General features: G+C 30.3%; 1 protein-coding gene across 4 annotated transcripts in view; it reads left to right on the top strand.

Moving 5' to 3' along the window:
• LOC140451013 (sodium-independent sulfate anion transporter-like) overlaps positions 1-24,408 on the top strand; it is a 129,672-nt gene that overhangs the window by 93,544 nt on the left and 11,720 nt on the right. For 3 of the 4 annotated variants that reach the window (XM_072544725.1, XM_072544721.1, XM_072544733.1), the window contains exons 9-10: positions 514-684; positions 11,763-12,027. In XM_072544725.1, the coding sequence (XP_072400826.1) occupies positions 514-684; positions 11,763-12,027 (436 nt within the window). Of the gene's footprint in view, positions 1-513; positions 685-11,762; positions 12,144-24,408 lie in introns of those variants that run through there. The other variant, XM_072544730.1, reaches the window with a different exon arrangement.

The raw sequence follows: 24,408 nt of genomic DNA, 5'->3' as shown, positions 1-24,408 counted from the left end.
TTAATTCATTTGTTTTTTGTTACATTGGCGCTATATTAGCCTCTAAATACATTAGCCTCTAAATACTTTTTGTTACAATGTCTGCATTTAACTAATTTAAAAAAAGTAATATTATTTAAGGTGTGATAAACTATTAATTTCAAAATTTTATATAAGTATTTAATGCATTGAGGAAAATTATACAAAATTTCAAAATTTAACCTTGTATTATTCATTGTTCTTACATAATAAACTGTTTTGAGATGAGGTTGTACCTTTTAAAAACATAAAAATATACATTAAAAATAAAGATGATGGACTATGATAGACTTTCGTAAATCACCCTGTATATTTAAATTTATGTTTAAAAGCGCATAGGGTTACATATCCTTTCTCTTAAACAATGTCCGTGTAGGCGTAGTGTCCACTGAATAGATAGTTTTCTTTGAGTTAGTTAATTGTCATCAAATAATCGCAACAAAAAGCAAAATTGAATTTACTTATGCTTTAATATCAATAATTCTATCTTTCTAGGACTCCGATGACAAGGGTAAATATTTATACATAAAGCCCGAGTTAGGTTTGCTATACCCAGGTGCTGATTACGTCTATGAATATATCAAAGAGGTCAGCAATAAAAATCCCACGTTGTCCATCATTTTAGACTGTTCAACCATAGTGACCTTGGATTATTCAGCAGCAAAGGTAAGTACCAGTTTCGACGGGTAGCTCTTTTAGACAGCAGACACAGTAAAACTCAGGTTTAATTGCCACATTCACGACCAACCGTCACACATGTGTGACCGTGAAGTTTTCGTAAGAACTGCTGACACACATGCGTGACACCTAACTTACGTGATGAAATGTAAAATAATTTTACCACGGTTTATCACAGTGGGTCTAAATTTGTCCACAGTCCACCTGAACAATCCTTCTTAGACACGCTATGGCTGGGTTGTGATGTCGACGTTTAAAAAAGAAGAAATAACCTATAAATTTATAGCACTTATGCAAACGTGTCGTTATTGTGTATAATTTAGACAGGTAATATAACTATGTAACTTATTTATACACGGTGTAATCCCTTATGATTTGTTTCAGACGTATTTCACTGTCACAACGACATCTAAGTACACGAGATCTTCAATTAGAGGCCGAAATGGCTAGTAGGGAAGTTAGTGAGTACAGAGATACCGAAAATGTTGAATATGAATTCGAGGAGGACCATAATGATGAAATATTTTATTCTAGTGGAAGATTCTGGAAAATTAAGAAGATGTCATATCTAGGACACATAATGGTAATATTAAAAGGCAAGATTGAAGGTAAAAGGGGCATAGGACGAAAGAAAAAATCTTGGCTACGAAACATCAGAGATTGGACCCATACAAGAGGAAATAAATTAATTCATCGAGCCCAGAACAGAGACAAATTTGCCATATTGATCGCCAACCTCAATAGTACAAGTACACAAATGTGGTACAAGAAAAATGATGATGCGGACTGGCTTGATGTAGAGGAAGATATTGAGATACATCAGTTTACTTAACAAGAAAATGTAAAAGTAGAAATTCATGTTGACGCAACATCTTTACAATATTTTTCATTACTATTTGGTGAGAGCTTTAAATAAAAATCGTAGAGTGGACAAAACACAGAGCTGCTTCACATAAAAAACCCTAATTAAAAAAAATATTTCTTTTTAAGACGCTGGATAGATATAAATATTGACGACTTAAAAAAATTTTTGGGTCTCTGCATATTAATGGGAAACATAAAACTTCACTCTTTACGTTTATACTGGACCACAGATCCACTATATCACCTTTTAATATTTGGAAAAACTATGTCTAGATCAAAGTGTGAAGCTATTTTTTAAAATATTTGTTTTTACAAGCCGGAAGACATACAGGTTCAAGATCGACTTCACAAAATTAAAAACGTTATGAGTCATCTTATAAATAATATTTCTAAAAACAAAAAGAGAAATCAAACGATTTCTACCTGGCGAAACCGAATTCAAATTTTTACCACTGTGCTTCCTAAAACTTGCGAAGCAAACAGCTTGATAAATTACTCGGCAAGGGAATCTAAAATTGCATTCCACATGCCGTTCATCATGGTCAAAATTCGTAGTGAATTCAGCTTTTGGTACTCCAACCGAAATAAAGTAATAAAACATAATGACGGTATTAGATTTTTGTTTTGATACATGGCAGCGACAGCCACTTATTCGTATTTCGACCTCTCTAGATCTCCTCAGAGCGGTATAGCCACTATTCTGAACCAAAACAAAAATCTTTTCTGTCCTAGACAATAGTTATCAAAATAACTATATACGGACGTAACTACGCCATCTAAAAACAAAAAGAGAAATCAAACGATTTCTACCTGGCGAAACCGAATTCAAATTTTTACCACTGTGCTTCCTAAAACTTGCGAAGCAAACAGCTTGATAAATTACTCGGCAAGGGAATCTAAAATTGCATTCCACATGCCGTTCATCATGATCAAAATTCGTAGTGAATTCAGTTTCTGGTACTCCAACCGAAATAAAGTAATAAAACATAATGACGGTATTAGATTTTTGTTTTGATACAGGGCAGCGACAGCCACTTATTCGTATTTCGACCTCTCTAGATCTCCTCAGAGCGGTATAGCCACTACTTTGAACCAAAACAAAAATCTTTTCTGTCCTAGACAATAGTTATCAAAATAATTATATACGGACGTAACTACGCCATCTAAAAACAAAAAGAGAAATCAAACGATTTCTACCTGGCGAAACCGAATTCAAATTTTTACCACTGTGCTTCCTAAAACTTGCGAAGCAAACAGCTTGATAAATTACTCGGCAAGGGAATCTAAAATTGCATTCCACATGCCGTTCATCATGATCAAAATTCGTAGTGAATTCAGTTTCTGGTACTCCAACCGAAGTAAAGTAATAAAACATAATGACGGTATTAGATTTTTGTTTTGATACAGGGCAGCGACAGCCGCTTATACGTATTTATAATAGAATAGTCTTCTAATTCCATTCTTATTGTCTACTTCTTGAAAGCTATTAATGACAGTATTAGCTAAAGGTCTAAATTTGCAATTGAGGGAATCAATTGAGCACAAAGATTAAAGAAGTAGAATGTCACTTTCAGATTTTGAAATTAATATTTCACAAAAAGAATTACAATTTAGACAAAAGAGTTACATTTCTTTAAAGTCTACTGCATCCGAATGTTTTTATCGAAGTGCGTGTTCCACTTTCGTACTTGGTTTAATAACTTCGCTTGCGACATTTGTATCTTGTAATTGTCTTCTGATAATTGACATTTTTTTTGGATCGTACCTGTCTGTTCTACGCGATCTTTTAAAAAGTCTCTCAGCCTTGATCTTAGACCTTTGGCGGTTCCTTTGGAATGTAAACCGACCTTTTCGGCCTCGTGCTGCAATTCCTTTTTAGACTGGCGGTATCTTCACAACGTACCTGTTGTGGTACTTGCTATTGATCTGTATCTGTCGTTGCTGGACGAAGTGGCAGTTCTATTTTTGGACGGGCGCCAATTCGTGACGCTTTACTTATGCAAAAATATATTTGAAAAAAATAATATCAAAATAAAATGTTATTCAAGAGGCTATATACATAATTGAAATGCCAATTCTACGGCGGGGTTGTTGGCGCACAGCTCAGCGAACCACTGTTTAATACCTGCCAAAAATAAATTACAATTAATATCATAAAATTGAAACTACAACATATATACTCATCGAAGAAAAGGAAGAACGTGTTAAAGCAAGAAGTGACTAATCAACACTTAGCCACGGAAAAGAATAGGTCTGTGTCAGATCAATACTCTAAGACCGAATAAGGAACTGCCACTCGATCAACACAGTGTAGTTCTTACCAGATCAACAGTCTGATATAACTAGATTCTCTTGTGCAATGGCTCCTGTTATATACGATCGACGGCCTTCCGTTTCCTCTAGAGGGCATTCTGTATGTGTGTATGTAGAGGAAAGGGATAGCCTTAGACATAGTCTATTAGCTACAGGATTAATTTTTATTTATACACATTATACATATTAGCTGCATAAATGGTTAAATATCGATTTTAAACAAAATTTATTATTTCATCGAAAACGCGTTTATTATGGCTTGATATCAGGGAACCAATATTGAGGGTGAGAGAAGTGTCGTATTCTATTAAAGAATAACAGTTTAGAGATAAATGTTCCTTTTTACACTCCAGAAACCTTTTATAGTACGTTTCGAAATAATTGAAATATTCTATTGTGGAAATAATTTTTATTCTGGAATAAAAATTAAAATGAGAGTGGAACATGGATGAGCAACACTTGTCAATTTTTTATTTCTATTTGTTTCACTATTTATTGTAATGGTAGGTTTTTTAATTGTGGCTTTAGAATATATGTATAAATTTTATTTCAGAATATGTATTAAACGAAGTTATTTCGCTTATGTTTATGCTTTTTAAAAATTTTTGAGTAGGTACTATTCCATTTTGAATCGTATATTAATGATTTAATGTTTAATTGTATAATTCATTTTGGCAATAATTAAATTTGTTCTATAATATCTTACTATTTTTCACTTCTAGACAAGTATATCTTCGATAGACCAAAGCGAATTTGGCAAAATGCACGTGCTCAGAAATTTCAATATAAGTATTTTCTGTACAATTGAAAAACAATAATTTCTATAGGAGCTGTATAGTATAGAATTATAGTGGTGGTATAATTATAGTGATGGTATAAGAAAGGCATTTTCAGCATCTTTCTTTATTTCTTTCTAATACACTCCTAATCATTTGTAACCTTCTTTATTTCCCCTCTAGCTACATCATCTCTGCATAGAACAGAGATGAGTCACAGATCGTGTTGTAAATGTTAGAAATTAGACATGCTATAAATTTTGGGTGTAAATCAATAACAAAGTTGAAAAATTTACTGGCTTGAGGAAAAATTAGAACAGCGAATTAGTTATACGACAATTAGCTATAACGTTTAATAAGATATTAAGGTCTTCAATATTATCTCAGGAATTAATAACGAATCCTCTTTTTAAAGAATATAAAAAAACGACTCAAATAATTACAAAAGTATAAACTTATCAGCACTACTTTGAAATTATTACCGAAAATAATAACACATAGGCTAATGAAAAGACTCAGTGCATTAGATGAACAGCAAGGTTTCCGTAGCGGAAGATCATGTAACGATGCTGTCTTCATAGACAGGCAAATGACGAAGTAATCTATAGAATACAATAAACTTTTACAATTGAAAATTTCGACAATTAAAAGGCTTCCGGAAGGAAAATATGGAATAGCTAACGGACCGATAAAATGTGCTGGAATACAGCTTACACGACAATTAGCTATAACATTTAATAATATATTAAGGACTTCAATAATATCTGTGCAATTGAGAATGAGTTCTATGATTCCTCTATTTAAAAGATATAAAAAACGACTCAAATAATTAAAAAGGTATAAACTTATCAGGCATTACTTCGAAATTATTACCGAAAATAATAACAAATAGGCTAACGAAAATACTCAGTAAAGTCATACTAGAGATCTAAGGCAGTCATTAATATTTATTATCGATAAGAAGTGTCTACCGCAAGGCAGCGGGGAATCGCCTCTAGACAGGATTGTGCTTTTATTTTCGATTTGCATTACTTATTCGATTGTGAGATGTGTTTAAGAGCCGATCTTTATCATTGTCTACTAAAGTTATAATAATTGCAAAAATATTTACATATACTTACGTACATTCACATATTTACAAAACTTTATCATTTCTAAATAAAGAACAAAAAGAACAGAGGCAAAAAATTTTTAGAAAATTATTTTCAAAATAGAGGTGTGTCTAAAACCTGGTTTTATACCGCTATCAACTAAATTTAAAAATATTTAAATAAACAACGTATATATAGAAAGTTTACCATTTATAAACATAATTCAAAAAAGTACTTAAATTTAAAAAAAATACATGGACAAGTCAGTTTTATTATCACTGTCGTTATCTTGATATATAATAATTGTTTCTTTGAGCCACCTATCTGTATTTATATAAGATCTTTCCATCTTTAGAACATGAGCAACATTATTTTTCCAGCTGTCATAGGCTATTTTCTACATTTCTAATTCAATTAGACGAACCACAGATGAATTTAGGGTGAACATTACTACTCCTTACTGATGCTTTTAGCTCATGCCATATGGGTTCAATCGGATTGAACATGCAATAGTAAGGAGAAAGTCTTAATACTGTATGACTCATTTCTTCCACCAAACTGTCGCAATAATATTGTTTTCTGATGGAAAATAATTTTAAAGTTTCAAGTAATTGTTTTTTAGAATAATTATCTTCATAAACTATATCATTTTTTAGCATATATTCCTGGATTCTAAGTTTGGTGTCATTAGAACATGGAACTTAATTCAGCCTACGACTGTGATAGCTAGCATTGTCCATCATAATTACCCTGTTTGGTGGTATATTTGGCAATAACTTCGTTGAAAACCAGTTTTTAAATAATTCTGACGTGGTGTCATCATTATAGTCGACACGGGAGTCCTTAATGTTTTTGCATGACAAAGCTAAAGCTTTAGGCATAATACCATTTTTTGTTCCTGCATGGATTATTGTAATACGTTTTGTAATAACTTCACGAGAAGTACTAGGCTCTTCCCACGGACGAAACATTTTTAAATAATATTGTTTTATACACAAATTGTCTTCCTTTATGAACAAAGTCAAACAAATAACTAACGAAATTGTCATAATATTATCTTAGTCTACCTGTTTTCCAAGTCAGAAAATATAATTACGATTTAAATAGGTATATCGTGATTGGTGCTTTAGGTAATATCCAAAATAAAACCATTCCAAGAAATTATTTCAATTGACTTTCACTAATAAGACGTAATGAGGTTATAATGACGGGTTATTTATAATCCTCTTTTTAAAAGCTAGTTTATTATCAGGATCGAAAAAATATACCTGAACTGTTACCGTTTTGGAGGTTCAAAAAATATTTTCTTTTCATAAATTCCATTTCTTGCATTAAATTTTATGTATTACAATATATTTTTTTATCTTACTGTTCAATCAAAAATACAAATTTTAGAACCTGTAAATAATTTAATGCGGCGAAGGAAGCGGCAGTCTAAACACAAAGACCAATGAAGACAATGTGGTCCAATCAACAAAACAACCGATAGTAAGTAGAAGAAAAATAAAAGACGCTGGTACGTTTAGGAAACTAGACCGGAGTGATGTGGGCATCGTTAGAAGAAAAATTTATAACATGTATGAATAATAGATGATCCCCACATTAAAAACCATCATGCATATGTTACAGAAAGTTGACACATCAATCAAGTGCTGCAGTAAAACAGTAAGGTAATGTCCTCTAAAAAAGGCTTTAAAATAAAAACGATCGATAAACGCCAAGTGATTATCGAATCTACTTGTCTACAAATATCGAGGATAGAATTTTTAATTCAAATTCATAAATACAGAGAAAGTGGAAGTGAATTTTTTTATCTGGATGGGGCGTGGTTTAACACCCATGACGTTCCATAATATGGTTGGGCAGATTCTTCTTGTCACTATACAACAAAAGCTTCATCAAATAAATGAAAACGTATTACAAAAATCCATGCAGGAAAAAAAAATGGTTTTATACCTAATGCTTTAGCCTTGTCATGCAAAAACATTAAGGGTTCCCGTGTCAACTGTCATGATGACATTACGTCAGAACATCGAGTTAGAATCTATGGAGAGGGCATCACGTGACTAAAAACGACCTCACTTCGGCCATATTGTTTTGACACTTTTAACAGATCGTATATGATTATTCACGTTTGTTGTTTTTCGAATATTTTTAGTTTTATAATACTTTTATAGAAACTGTAATAATATATTGTGATAATGCATAATAATGGTTTCTTGTTCTCAACGTAGTTGCAGTGGCAGAAGCAATGTTAATAAAAAATCTTCGGTAATAACGTTCTACAGGTTAGTATACAAGTATGTAAACAAAGTAATGGCCCGTACTTCAGAGAATAAATTAATAGTATTTGACTGTAATAATTTATCTTTATGTATAATATATCGTGTTTTTTGTGTTTACCGCGGGATAAATAAATCATAGTTTATTAAAAATGTATTGCACTTTGTAGATTATGATTAAATCTTCTGAATAACTACTCATATTTTTATAGTAGTTTTAATATTATTGAGTCCGGCCATGATCCCACCGCCATATTGGTTTCACAGTTAGCCACGCCTACCTACGCCGTTTTTAATACACACGTTAATAAATATGCTCATAGCTTCTCCATAGATTCTAACTCGATGCGTCAGAATTATTTGAGAACTGACTTTCAATGAAGTTATTGCCAAATATAGCACCAAACAGTGTAATTGTGATGGACAAAGCCAGCTACCACAGTCATAGGCCGAATAAAGTTCCATGTTCTAATGACACCAAACTTAGAATTCAGGAAAATATGCTGGAAAATGATATATATTATAAAGATAATTATTCTAAAAATACAATTAATTGAAACTTTAAAATCATTTTCCATCAGAAAACAATATTATTGCGACAGTTTGGCAGAAGAAATAAGTCATACGGTATTAAGACTTCCTCCTTACTATTGCATGTTCAATCCTATTGAACACATATGGCATGAGCTAAAAGCTAAAAGCACGGTAAGGAGAAGTAATGTTTCGCTTACCCTAAATAATTCATCTTTGGTTCGTCTAATTGAATTAGAAATGGAGAAAATAACCAATGACAGCTGAAAAAATACAGATAGGTTGCTCAAAGAAACAATCATTATAGATCTAGATAACGACATTTAATTTATGTAAATATACTCAGTGACATTAGAAGTGTTACACCCAGAAGGAATAATTTCTTGAACTTAATTTTTTTGGCAACATGGTAGATTTACATCAAGAATGAAACGATACCGGTATCAAGAATTTTTATTAACAAGTAATAAAAAAAAATGAAAAATGTATTTGGCGACCCCGTAGCTGAATACACTCCTGTATACGTCTAGGCATTGACAAAATGTGATGATCGATGTCTGCTTGTGGCACCTCGTTCCAAGCAACTTAAACTTCATGTATTAACTATGCCAGAGTCAGTGGAGGATGGTGCAAAGTGGACAGTCTCCTTCCCATCATATCCCATACATGTTCGATAGGATTTAAATGCGGAGCACGGGGGGCCACATCAAAACATTAACGCCAGCTTCTTGGAGAAAGTTCATAGTTTGACGAGCAATATGGGGATGCGCGTTGTCTTGCTGATAAAGGACGTCTTAACGGCCGTCGAGATAAGGCAGTAAAGTGGTTTGTAAGATGTCGTCAACATAACGCGCAGCTGTCATATTTCCTCGAATAAACACAAGTGGTGATCGGCTACTATAGGCTATTACTCCAACTGTCCTGTGTACATGCCTCTCAATAGCAAACCCTATATCTCGTCGCTCTCCACGGCGGCGTCTTATCATCTACGACCATCATCCATTCCTAAACAGAATCGTGATTCATCGCTGAATGCTACATTACGCCATTGTGCCACCCAATGCTGCCGTTCTCTGCACCAATTCAAATATTGATGACAGTGGTCCACAGTCAAAGGAAACACTAGTCATGGGCGGAATGAAACCAGTCCAAAGGCTCGAATGCGACAGTATAGTGTACGCATACTAACAGGTCTACCTACTACTCCAAACCATTGGTCAGCAATTTCACGCGTAGTAGCAAAACGGTCTCACAGAGCCAGTAATCTAAAGCGCCTATCTTGAAGCTCTGTGGTACGCCTCGGTTGACCAGTTGGTCTTATTCGTGTTCCTCTACCTTCGTTTGTCCACACACGATAGACAAGCATAACCGTCATTGCCGTACAATTAACACGACGGCCAATTTCGCGATACGACAAACCCATATCTCTATACGCAATAATTATTCTACCCGTTAAAATTGTTAATAAGGTGGTAATTTTGGTGTCTTCGAACTTGAGGCATTTTCTTACACTGAATACATTTAGACTAAGAAATAATAACTAAAAATTTCTGTATGAACCGGGTTTAACAAATCTCTTTACAAAAAAATTTAAAGATAAAACTTTATTTTTACAAAAAAGATAAAACATTGGTATTGTTATCATAGCATGTTTAAATGTCATTCTGTTGCCAAAAAATTAAGTTCAAGAAATTATTCCTTCTGGGTGTAACACTTCTAATGTCACTGAGTATATTTTTAAATTCACTTGATAACGGTATAAAACCAGCTTTTAGACACACCTCTATTTTGAAAATAATTTTCTAAAATATTTTTGCTTCTGTTTTTTTTGTACTCTATTTAGAAATTATAGTTTTGTGAATATGTAAATGTAGTGTATGTAAATATTTTTGGAACTATTATAACTTTAGTAGACAATGGTAAAGACCGGCTTCTAAACACGCCTAACAATCGAATAAGTAATGCAAATCGAATATAAAAGTATGATCCTGTCCAGAGGCGATCCCAAGCTGCCTTGCGGTAGACACTTATCGATAATAAATATTAATGACTCTCTTAGAACTCTAGTAGCACTATACATCAGATGAATGCTTCAATGAATCAATGCTTCCGTAACGGAAGATCATGTAACGATGCTATCTTCGTAAGCAATAAATAGCAGAGTAATCTATAATCTATATCATTCAGTAAACCAGCCTCTTTTGTATGCTTACATAAGACCTTTGACAGGGTGAGGCTATTGGATGCGATATACCCGTTATACATTAGACAAACGCAATTGGATATCATCATCACCATTTTGGCTTTACAACTCTTCGTGGGTTCTAGCCTCCTTAAGAATTTCTCTCCAGTCGTCCCTATCCATCGCCTTTCTCCGCCAAGCACGTATTCTCATGTCTTCATCGATGTTATCAAGGAACCTTGTTCTGGGTCTTCCTCTTCTTCTCGGACCATTGGGTCTATCAAGGAGCATTTTTCTAGCTGAATCATTTATTTATTTCCTGGTATATTTTATAAAGTTCGAGGTTGTATCGTCTTCTCCACACTCCATTGTCATTCACTGCTCCATAGATTCGCCTTAGTACTTTTCTTTTGAAACATCCCAACATGTTTTCATTATTTTTTGTTAGAGTCCATGTCTCTGAACCATATGTTAGGACTGGGCGTCTTATTGTTTTGTAAAGTTTTATTTTTGTATTTCCCGATATAATTGTGTATTTAAGGAGAAGATTGAGCCCAAAATAGCATCTGTTGACCGTGCAAGGTCTGCGTTTTATCTCTGCGGCAGTATTATTTTCCTGCCATTGGATATTATAAAAATAATATCCGCCTTAGTTTGTCTGCCTTGTTTTCTAATTCAGACGATTGTGCTGTTAAATTTTTTTTTTATTATTTTCGATTCTAGCATAAGCATATATTTATCTGCTGTACAGTGTAGACGGTTTTGTTTGAATATGGTAGTAATATCTTTTTCATCAAATACAATGAGACATAAACAAGAACGTTTATAGAAATTAGTATATTACAGCTTGGAATTTTTCTAGCGTTTATTTATTTTCAAATAGTCAGTTAAAAGCATTAAAAATGCTGTTTTATTTTAATATATTGATATAAATAATGTTTCCTTAGTAACTATATTTTTTATTTTGCGTATTTGTTTTTTTATTGTGCGTATTTGCTAAAGTAATATTTAATTTTGTAATTTGTAGACTTTAGAGAAGCTACTGCAGATGTACAACAAATCAGAAACGAATCTGGCTCTCATCAACATTAAAGACGATCACCTAAAAATTCTCGAAGCCTTGGCTGATCCAAGTCTCTTCAGATACTGCAGCAAATCGCAGGAGATTCCAGAAATCGTTATATTAAAACCTAAACATACAGAAGAGAAGGAACCACTGTTGAAAGATGGTGGATCAAAGGCGTCTTCTCCTCGGTTGGAAGAACGAAGACTCTCCAAATCATCTCATAAAGGTGAGCGACGACGGTCTTCTGTTGTAGCAAGAATGACTGAAAGGAAGCTCTCTTTGTATGATAATGTTGAAAGAAGATTATCAATATATGACTTAGAATAAAAAGTTGGTTTATTTTTTATGAATGGTTTAATTAAGCAGGACTTCAATTAATTTTTGTTTCAATTTCGTAATGATATCAAAATTTTTTCGATTACTTCTCTATTCAAAGTAAACCACTTCTAAATGAACTGTCATGGTAATCGGGTTATTGTTCGTCTTTTTTTCTTTGACAATACTAAAAATTTTCTTATTTCGATTTCATGAGTCTTCACACTATTTTATTCTTTTTATTTCTTCTTTTTTATGTTTTAATTATTTGAATATTGACAAATTTTCAGTTTGTAGATTAAAGACGGAGCCACCTTGAATAACAAAAAGTTTTTGGGACTACGTAAATATTATATCGATAAGTATATTTAAGTAGTAGCTATTTTATAAATGACTTATTATACTTTAGTATATTCTTCAAAGGTTTTTTGCTAGCTTCTCTCTTTTCTTTTCTTTCCTTTTTCTTTCTTTCCTTTTTTTGTAGTTTTTCCTTTATTTTCTTTTTTGCTCATGTTTTACTTCCTTTTTGTTTATTTCTGTTTCTTTCCATGTTTTTTTCTTCCTGTCTTTTCATTTCTTTTCTTTACATTTTCTCTTCTTTTCTTTTTTCATTTTATTTTTTTCTTTCCTTTTTTTTGCTTTTGTTTGCTTTTCTTTAATTTTCTTTCTTTTTTCCTTTTCTTTTCTTTTCTTTTCTTTTTTCTTTTCTTTTCTTTTCTTTTCTTTTCTTTTCTTTTCTTTTCTTTTCTTTTCTTTTCTTTTCTTTTCTTTTCTTTTCTTTTCTTTTCTTTTCTTTTCTTTTCTTTTCTTTTCTTTTCTTTTCTTTTCTTTTCTTTTCTTTTCTTTTCTTTTCTTTTCTTTTCTTTTCTTTTCTTTTCTTTTCTTTTCTTTTCTTTTCTTTTCTTTTCTTTTCTTTTCTTTTCTTTTCTTTTCTTTTCTTTCCTTATCTTTCCTTTACTTTCCTTTACTTTCCTTTACTTTCCTTTACTTTCCTTTACTTTCCTTTACTTTCCTTTACTTTCCTTTACTTTCCTTTACTTTCCTTTACTTTCCTTTACTTTCCTTTACTTTCCTTTACTTTCCTTTACTTTCCTTTACTTTCCTTTACTTTCCTTTACTTTCCTTTACTTTCCTTTACTTTTCTTTACTTTCCTTTACTTTCCTTCACTTTCCTTTTATTTCCGTTTCTTTCCTCTCATCTTTTCTTTTTTTTTTTTTTTCGCAATTTTGCTTTCGGTAAATAAGTATTTGTGTGCTAAACGATAATTTACGTTTGAACATATTCATGGCTGTAATTTTTTGATATTACTAAATGTTTATAATATGTATTTTTATTTTAATCTGATGTACAATATAAATATTTGTGACTTTTAAATATATGTGACATTTGATTCCTCTTAATATGTGGCAGCGTAACCTACAGGACAGTAAAAAAGATCATCGACTCCTTAGTATAATAGCACAATAGTGTCATTTATATCCTGCGAAGTAGATCAGGCAAATACGCAAAAAAAGTACCCTGTTTGTGACACTGAACCGGTCAGGCAAACGACAGTTGTTTTGAATAGTATGGACCTCTGTAACAAACATCTGTATGTTTCCTGCAGTCGATTTTTTTGGCTTAATTAATTATTAACAAATTAAAGTCCAAAAACGGTAATTTTTCGCTTTTTTCGTCCATCAACAAAAAGTAATGCGTTTGAAAAAAATTTGAGAAGAGAAAAAATGTCATATTAAGAACCTTCAAAATGGCATTTACCATTTTATTACACCTTTATATTACACACAATGTTCGGTCTTGTGGTGCTTAAAATAAGATCAAAATTTCAAGTCGATCAGTCAAAGATTTTAAAATTTATTTAATTTGTTTGTCCCAAATTAATTTTTTTTGCAACAATATAAGTCAGAAAATTTAATAGGTATATTAAATATACGGAGAGATTCTAAAAGAAGAAGATTTATTCTATTATTATTATTATTTAAAAACAACGAGGAAAAATAATTTTAAATATTACAAAATAATTTGGCAAAAACGTGTCAATTTCCTGCTTATAAACAATTAGAATAACTTTTTAACCATTGACTGCAAAAAACTGAGTTTTTCATATTTTGACAGCCTGAATTTTTTTACAAATTTAAAAGGAAAAAAGTTGACCTACGACTCTTTGGGACGAAGTTAGTGCCTTTTTTTATAAATTGATAGCAGCTTTGTTTATAACAATTAAGAGACCTGAGAAAACATGCTTTAAGGTTTTAATGTGAAAAATTAGAAAAAGATTGAATTTTAATAAAATTGTCCACAAAAGCTTCAAAATTGTGGTCCCCAAAATTGGTCGGCTTTGAAACTAGTGAGAACGCAGGAAGGGAAGGAGCTGTTAACTGTATCTCTGTTTCTTGTTTATAGATTTCAACGTTTCTTTTTTAATTTGTATGTACTTTTTGCGTACATTACGAATATGTATTATTTAAATAATTAGGTTGTTAAATATACCATTTAATTTGTTTAAACATTTTTTTTTCAGTTTTTTTTTAGGAATATTTGAGGTAATTTTTATTATAAAAAATAAATGAACTTTGATCAGATATCAATATTTACTATATTTATATTATAGTAATATATGTATATACTTCTTTAATAATCTTCGTAAATATTTTATTTGTAATAGATTTTATGAAAAAAACAAATTATTCTATTCTATTTATTATTCATTTTTTTTAAATATTATTGGTTTATGTAATGCTTGGAAAACAAATAATCCCAGATAAACTACGTTTTATTTCTTGCTAAGAAACTAAGCAAAAACCCAGATGCTAAAACTTGTTTTAGTTGATATTATTATGATGCCAATATGCTATGCTCAAAAGTTTTTCGAAAATTTTCCATTGCAACCTATTTATGTATAACAATTTTTTTTTAATAATTTGAGTTATTTCAAGACGAAATTGATTCTTATGATATTTATTTAAAATGCTTACTTTAAACGTAAGGGGCAAATAAACTACTAAAATAGCCAAAGAAAAAAACAATTTCTTTGCGTTTTTTAAAGGCCATTTTTTATTAGCTTTTATCAGATGTGAAAAAACAAAAAATACAAGATGAAGCTTAAGTCAATTCGTTTAAAAATGCTTTATTTCATTTTGATGTTATATTGCAAAAGTCAGTTTAAAATATACATAAACAAATTGATATACCGTTGCGTTTGGGAATATATAGACGTGAGCGCCCAAACTTTAACGTTTGAAACAAATTGTTTATTTCTTACCACAATCTTAATCTTATTTTAATCGGAAGAATATGACGCTGCAATATTACAGTAAAAAGTTTACCCAAAATATATTGCGGATACTTGCTTAATATATATATATATATATATATATATATATATATATATATATATATATATATACATATACATATATATATATACATATACATATATATATATATATATATATATATATATATATATATATATACAAAGAATAAATAGTTCAAACACAAATGAAATTTTATTTGTTGAAAAACTTTTATAAATAAACAGCTTCCCATGGTAAATGGTTCCATGCTTCCTTTTGGTTAACTTTTTACTGTAATGTATGCGTAATATTTATTCTTTCGATTAAAATAAGATTCAGCTTCAAAACCAAACAATATGTTTTGAACGTTAAAGTTAAAATGTTTGTCAAGTCTATATATCCCGGAATGCAACGGTATATTAATTTGTTTATAAATATTTTAAACTGATTTATGCTATATGAAATCGAAAAACGTTAAAATTTGCATATTAAGTTTAAAGTAAGTATTTTACGGAAAAAAATATAAGAATGCCGTCTTAAAATAATTCAAATTATTAATAGGAAGTAATTTTTAAGCAAAATATATATTTTTTTATCAGTTGTTTAAAAGGCGTTAAATAAATAAAGAATAATAAATAGATAAATAGATTGCCCTAAAAATTTTTTCATTTAGATGATTTTCCCATTGAAGAAAATCTTAAATTTTTCTTTAAGATTTTAATATAATTTAAGATAATTATAATAGAGTTTATTTATAACAAAAAAAAAGAGTTATAATATAAATTTACATATTTTATACAATAAATAAACCCAGTTTCTCACAGCAGTTGTTTGTCACATGGACTACAACTTGTAATACGTGAGGGTTGAATTTTTTTTAACATATTCGCACAAATTACAATTATAAATTTTTTAAAGTAGTAACATACAAACTGTTGACAAATTACAATTAGTAAAACATAAAATTTTAAAATATAATTTATTTGAAATTGAAGCTCATTAATAGCTGTTCATTACTTCATGTAATTTATATCTGTTACCATGGATCCATTGTACCAATCCCAAAAAATCAATGCAATGTTGGCCAATGGGTTTTTCTTTTTTTTGGTACTGATATCGGTAAGTTTCTATTTCCAGTTTGATATGTATGGTGGGTACAATTCAGAAATGATTTCTCACTGTGTAAATATAATAATGATTTGTAGGAGTACAACTGGTTTAAATCCATGAAATGACTGTCTGTAAATAATTGGTCCACTGAAAATCTTATACCCCTTCTATATATTATTCTAATTATTCAATTTTGTATAACGTTTAGATTTTTAAGGTGAGCATTGTACGCTCCACCCCATCCAATAATCCCATACGTTAATTGTGAGTGTACCAGAGAATAGTATAAAATCTTCAAGTGGTAAACATCTAAGAAGTCGCGAAGTTATTTGAATTTTGGGAGTAAACCTCTTATTTTTTGGACTACGTATTTGATATGATGATCCCATTTTAGGTGTCTGTCTATTACAATACCAAGGTACTTAATATTTTTTGCTTCTGGAATTGTTGTATCGTTGTCAATTTCAAGTTGGTTGAAGTTTGGTAACCCAGTGGTGTATGACGAAAATGGCAAGTATTTAGTTTTTTCAATATTTAATGTTAACTGGTTATGTTGAAACCATTTTTTTTATTTTTACAAAGTCCATTTCGACATTTTCCTTTAACTTTTTCCAATTATTATTGCTATAAAAAATAGCTGTATCGTCAGCGAAACTTATGATCTGGCCTGAAGTGTGCAATGTAAGTAATGTATTTATATAAATAGTAAATTAAAGCGGCCCCAACACCGTTCCTTGCGGAACTCCGTAAGTCACAGTTCTGGTTATACTGATTTTACCATCTCCAGTTACTTTTTGCTGTCTGTCACTTAAGTAGCTCTCTAATAATTTAAAGTACACACCTCTGATGCCGTAATTTTTTAGTGTATATAACAGTATTTTGTGGTTTACAGTATCAAATGCTTTAGAGAGATCTACAAATATACATAAAGAAGCTTTTTTATTATCTAAAGAATTGCAAATATTTTTTACCAATTGCATCTTCTGTAGACCTTCCCTCTGTAAAGCCATATTGACTTTCAGATAATCTATTATGTTTCTTTCAAAAATTATTTAGACGAGATTTTATAATTTTTTTGATTACTTTACTGAGATTCGAAGTCAAGATTATTGGTCTATAGTTTCCAAGTTCACTACGATCTCCACCTTAAAAAATCGGTTTAATGATACCTGTTTTTAATACATTGGGAAATATACCTAATCTGAAACAGTTATTGATTATATAAGTCAATGGTTTAGCAATTTTTTCTGCAACTTCTTTTAACAATTCTGATCTGAGGGTATCTATACCTGACGATTTTTTATTTTTTAATGTAGTTATAGTTTTAATGACATCATCTTCATTCGTTGGAAATAAATATATGCTATTTTTTACATAGGTACTCAATCTCTTCAACATAATTGAGAGGTGTATCAATTTTTTCCAAAATCACTGAAATAGTTATTAAATAGATCTGCAATTTGTTAATGATCTGTTATTAAATTATCATCTGTCTTTATCTGCTCAATTTCTGTTTTAACTACTGTTCCACCACACAATTCTTTGACACATGTCCAAAGAGCCATTGAAGTGCAAGTATTTTTATCAATGAAGTCATTAAAATATTTCTTTTTTGCTTTTGTTAATAATCTGCTGAGATAATTTTTGGATAATTTATATTCGTTACTGATATTCATGTCACTGGGTGACATGAATAGAGTTTGTTAGATTTTTTATACAAATTATTTTTTTCCTCAATAGCTTTTAATAATTCTAAATCGATTCAAGGTTTTTTATTTTTTGATTTTTTTCGAATTTGTACTTCCTTAGTTATGTCAATATTTTGTTGTAGTGTATTGATAATAATAATAATAATAACGAAAGATTATCCACCAAGAACTAGCTGACAAACTGGGACTTCTCCAAACCGACCATCTTCCTTATTATCAATACGTCCCTGACAGAATGCTCGAAAATGACAATTACAAGCTATACTGGGACCGCACTGTGCTTACAGACCAACCAGTAGCGCATAATAGACCGGATCTCATACTAATTAATAAACTTACTTGGCAAACAACACTTATTGATGTGGCGATACCCAACACCACTAATTTAAGTGTTAAATACAACGAAAATATCGCCCAGTACAGAGATCTAGAAATACAAATCAGGAGACAATGGAGAATGGAAAGTACCCAGATGGTACCTATTGTTCTATCTATTACTGGTGTTATTCCCAAAAACATCCTAGCGAACATCAAACAGCTGGGTCTAAATGAACATCTTTATAAGGTCATGCAGAAAGCTGTACTCCTCGCGACGTCCAGATGTGTACGAAAATTTTTGGGAGATACTCCAGCAAACCAATTCACCTAGGGCTCAATAACACGGAAAGAGTCCCACCAGAGCTTAATCCTTTTGATACCGTATGTATCTGGGATGAGTGAATTTTCCCCTAGAGGGAGTGTGAGCCGTATGGCTAAATCTGGAATAATAATAATTTATTCATCCTGAAAGATCATTTACATGATATAGGATAAGTCGAATAAAAAATGCTTATAAAATACTTATAAAACATCACAATTACAGAATTACAAGATAAAAAGTACATATGATTAATTATTTAAATCTTCCAGATATTCACTTACACTGTATAAACAATTTTGCAATAGAAAATTTTAATTTATCTCGAAATTTATTTAAATTCGTTTCAGATTTAATACTGTTGGGAAGATGATTGAAAAGTCTTAGACCCATATAATACTAGGATTTTTCAAATCGTACTGTATTATGTTTTGGTACTCTGATGAAGTCATTTTGCCTAGTTGAGTACTGGTGATAATCAGAGTTTAAATGAAAAGAAGTTATATTGGCTTTTATATGTAGTATACATTTAAAAATATATATAGAAGGTACTGTTAAAATGTTGTATTTTTTGATACAACATGAATGCCTATATGGTAAATTAAAAATTAACAGAATTATCCTATTCTGAGAGACTACCCCAAAGATTTAGATTGAAGACCAAAAGTGAGAATAAACAATTGCATAATAAACATTCAATAACTGTTCGTTTTTAAAGAAACTTTTTAATTGCAATATTGCGTGATAACTACTATTTATTCTTTTGCAAACATGATTAATTTGAGATTCCCAGCTCATGTTACTATCAAGATACAAACCTAAAAGTTTGCTGGAAGCTGTAGAATGAACCAGGCTATCATTTACTTTTATAGAAAACTGGTAACTTGAATTTGATCTATAGTAGATTTGCATGCTTGTGGTTTTTTTAGCATTAACAATCAAAACATTTTTTTACACCATTCTGTAAAATCTTTTGCAGAAAGAGCAAATACCTAATATAGCATAGGAATATTAATGACCCCAATATTGAACCCTGAGGAACCCCAATATCAATATCACGATAATCTAATCGTGGGTCACTAAGTTTAACGAGGATCTTCCTAGAATGCAAATAAGATGACAGCCATAATGAGAACTGACCCCTAAAACCAAGATTTTTTAACTTCTCCATAGCAACACTTACGTTTATGGTATCAAATGCTTTTGAGAGATCAAAGAAAAGTGCCCCCACAAAATCTCCCTGATCCAGTGCGATGTGAATGAAACTAAGCAATTCAGTGGTAGCACTCTCTGTTTATCTTCCAGGTAGAAATCCGTGTTGGTTGGAACATAATATATTGTATTTACTAAGGAAACTATACATTCTTTTGTATACACATTTCCCATAAATTTTGCAAAAAAAAGGAAGGGCCTGTAACTGGCCTATAATTATCTAAAACTGAATTATCTCCACACTTAAATATTGGAGTTACAACTCCTACCTTCAAGCTATGAGGAAAAATACCCTGTTCTACTGATAAATGTATTAAGTTTGCAAGGGGTGCGCTATATATTCACTAATACACTTTATTAATTTAGTTGGTATGCAATCAATACCTACTGAGGTAACATTTTTTAAGGAGCCAATAACCTCTCTAACATCATACTCATCTACAGGAAAAAAATAAAAGGATTTATCTACATGTTGTGTGGTATAATGATCAAAATTGGTATTTTAAAATATTTATGATTTTATTTTTAGGATAAGTAGTAAAATGCTCTACAAAAGCGTTTGCCATCTCATATTTATTAGTAATAATTTTATCAGCAAGTTGGATTTTATCACAATTATTAGGTACCTATATTTTACCGTCTTACCTATTTTTTTATTAACCGTACGCCATATTAACTTCTGTTTTTGCTGTATAGTATTCTTACATTCTAAACTATTTTGAAAGAAACTCTTTTTTGTTGCGTCGATTAGTTTGACATATTGCTTCTTTTTTTCTTTATATTTTAAATGAATGTCTATATTTTTAAAATTATTTGATAGCCAAAAAAGACTTCTCAAATCATTTCCCTCGTGTATTATATCATTTGTTACCAAACTATTTTTAGACTTATTGCAAATTCTTTTTGTAGGCATTGGACAAGATATGTCAATATGGTACGTAAGTACCTTCAAAAATGTTTCAAATGCCAAATTCACATTATCGAGACATTCGTAAACCTGTTTAAGATTTTCAGTGAAAAGTCTGTTTTGTAAATTTAATAAATTGGATTGAGAAAGATTTCTGAATGTTACGTTTTGACTTATTTTAAATTGTACTTTTTTTGGTTTAGCATCTAATAACAAAAATTTCAAACCAAAATGATATCCCAAAATACAGTCTTTGGTAGTTTCTTCATATTGATGTGACCAGTTTGTAAGAAAATAATCTAATTTAGTTTTAGAAGTTTTTCCATTTTGGTCTGTAAATATTCGTGTAGGTTCTTTATTTTGACACTTTAAAACTTTGTATAAAATCAGTAAGTAAAACTTTTTCCTTAGAATCTTTAAGATAATCTATATTAAAATCGTCGCATAAAATAATGGTTTTAAAATGTTTAAAACAATAATTTAGACACGAGTAAAGTTTCTTTACAAATATCTCATATCGCCAGAAGGGGCTCTGTAAATATTAATAAGACAACACATACTATCTCTTAAGCTAAAAGTAACACAACATTCAAAATGTATTTCTTCCACCATATTATTTAAAAAGTTTTGAGGTTTACAAGATAAACAGTCTTTTATGTGCATCGAAACACCTCCATGGCATTTATCTTTTCTTATAAAAGACGCTACTTGGTTATAGTTTTGAAAACAAAATAAATCCTTATTTAGATCACTACACCATGTTTCAGATATACATAGAACATCAGGATCCTCCGAGCTCAATATTACCTCAATTCTGTTACTTTTATTAGTTATCGATTGAGAGTTAACTTATGATTTTAAAATTTTTAAAAGAATCTGCCAGATTAATATTATTTTGTGTACTAACATCAACGTCGTTGGTTATGTCGAATTTCTCAGGTGCGTTCTCTGTAGGTATAAAAAACGCTGGACATACGCTCCATGGGGCCATTTATCAGAGTCCATAGCATTCTGGAAATTAGACTCATAAATCCTTACCTTAAATGCGAATATATATATATATATATAGTAAACTCTTAAATATTGGGGAAATCTGCAATATTTAAGAGTTTACTATTTAACTAATCTGCAAAGATTATATATATATATATATATATATATATATATATATATATATATATATATATATATATATATATATATATATATATATATATATCTGGATGTTTCGAACTAAGAGATTCGCAGGTTACTCCTGGAAAGTGTGGTTGTAGCATATTTAGTAAGTCATTCATCTGTGGATCCACCCGATATACGTGAAGATTTACCATTTTTGGAACTCCTTTAAATTCCTTGCCGTTTATTTTGATGGATTCATTTTTGCCTACTATAAGTTGCCTTCTTTGTTTGTTTTTTTTTCACTTCTTTCCATTCATTGTTGTTACGAGGCGAAGTATCCTCACCTAAACTTATAATTTCATTACATTTTTCTTTTGTAACAGCATTCATTATAGCACACGAAACATCATTTCTTGACAGAAATTTTCTTCTTGGCAGAAGAGTTGAAATTTTCTAATATTAATGCAATGGGACTATGATCAGTTATTTCGTAGTTAAAAATGTAAGAACTAAGTTTATGTTTACTTTTTTGTGAATTTTCAATAAAGAAATAATCAAGGCATGTTTTATTGTGACGTCTTGTGATTTGGTTTATATATGATACATATCCATGCATGTTAAGTAAGTTTTTATACTTCGAGTCATCATCAACTAATAAGTCGATATTAATAGCTCCTGCAAAAATATTAATGTCAGACGTCTTTGTATGGCTAACATATACAAATTAAAAATAAGAAACGTCGAAATCTATAAACAGGAAACAGAGAATAGATAGAGTTAACAGCTCCTTCTTCCTCCTGCGCTCTCACTAGTTTCAAAGTCGACCAATTTTGAGGACCACAATTTTGAAGCTTTGTAAACCATTCCATTAAAATGCGATTTTTTTCGAATTTTCATATTAAAACTTTAAAGTATGTTCTTTCAAATGACCTTAATAAGGTCTCTTAATTGTTATAAGCAAATCTGCTATCAATTTATAAAAAAAGGCACTAACTTCGTCACAAAGTGTCCTAGGTCAACTTTTTTTCCTTTAAAATTTGTAGAAAAATTCAGGATGTCAAAATATGAAAAAATCAGTTTTTTGCAGTCAATGGTCGAGGTATTCTAATTGTTTGTAAGCAAAAAATTGACATGTTTTTGCCAAATAATTTTGCAATATTTAAAATTATTTTTTCTCATTGTTTTTAAATAATAATAATACATAGAATAAATATTCTTCTTTTAGAATCTATCCATTTAATAGACCTATTTAATTTTCTGAAATATTGTTGCAAAAAAAATTAATTTGGGATAAACAAATTAAATAACTTTTAAACTCTTTGACTGATGGACTTGAAATTTTGATATTAGTTTAAGCACCACAAGGTCCAAAATTGTGTGTAATATAGAGGTTATACGTTTATTTTTAAAAAAGTTAATAACATTTATAAAAAACCAAAATTTTTGTATTATTTTGCAACTTTCTAAGCAACAAATAAGGATAGGAACGTTTACAAAACGCCAGTTTAAAGGTTTTTATATGACTTATCAAGTTTCTGCTCTTCTCAAATTTGTTTTAATCGCTTTACTTTTTACTGATATAACAAAAAAGCGAAAATTTACCGTTTTTTGAACTTAATTTGTTAATAATTAATTAAGCCCAAAAAACAGACTGCAGGAAACATATAGGTTCTTAGAGGTTATATAGATATATATATATATATATATATATATATATATATATATATATATATATATATATATATATATATATATATATATATATAAGTTATAGAGGTCAATACTACTCAAAACAACTGTCGGCCTGACAACTGTCACGAAACAAAGTTTATTTCCCTGGGCTAAAGGTAAATTTCTGTTGACTATTAGAAAAGCTGTTAAGAAAAATTAATAAAAAGATCTCATTTTTTTATCACCTCTATTTGATAAAATACAATTTTTGTTTGACATTCATCGATATTGCTAATAGGGCTAGCATAATTCTTGAGCAAACTGTGTATAAATACAAATATTGCAAAAGACTAGAATACACTTTTGTAACAATTTTTCTTACATGCTAAAATAAAAAAATTACAGTAGGTAGGCACAAAAGTTCCTTTTCAAGGATAAGAAGAATGTACATTTTATATTGAATGTATTTTGGGTAAAAAATACTCAAATAAAGCAAAAATCGTGTTTTAAAATGGTTAATGTAAACTATTAGGGTTCTGAAACTATTTTCTTGAAGTAGGGAGTAGACTTGTTATCTAATTCCTAAACCTAATGATTTCCAAAGTGAAAATTAAAACGACAAAAGAAACG

Source organism: Diabrotica undecimpunctata, chromosome 1 (assembly GCF_040954645.1).
Source record: "Diabrotica undecimpunctata isolate CICGRU chromosome 1, icDiaUnde3, whole genome shotgun sequence".
Lineage (NCBI taxonomy): Eukaryota > Metazoa > Arthropoda > Insecta > Coleoptera > Chrysomelidae > Diabrotica > Diabrotica undecimpunctata.
The sequence above is the reverse complement of the archived record's forward strand: the minus strand, read 5'-3'. Positions and strand labels throughout refer to the sequence as shown.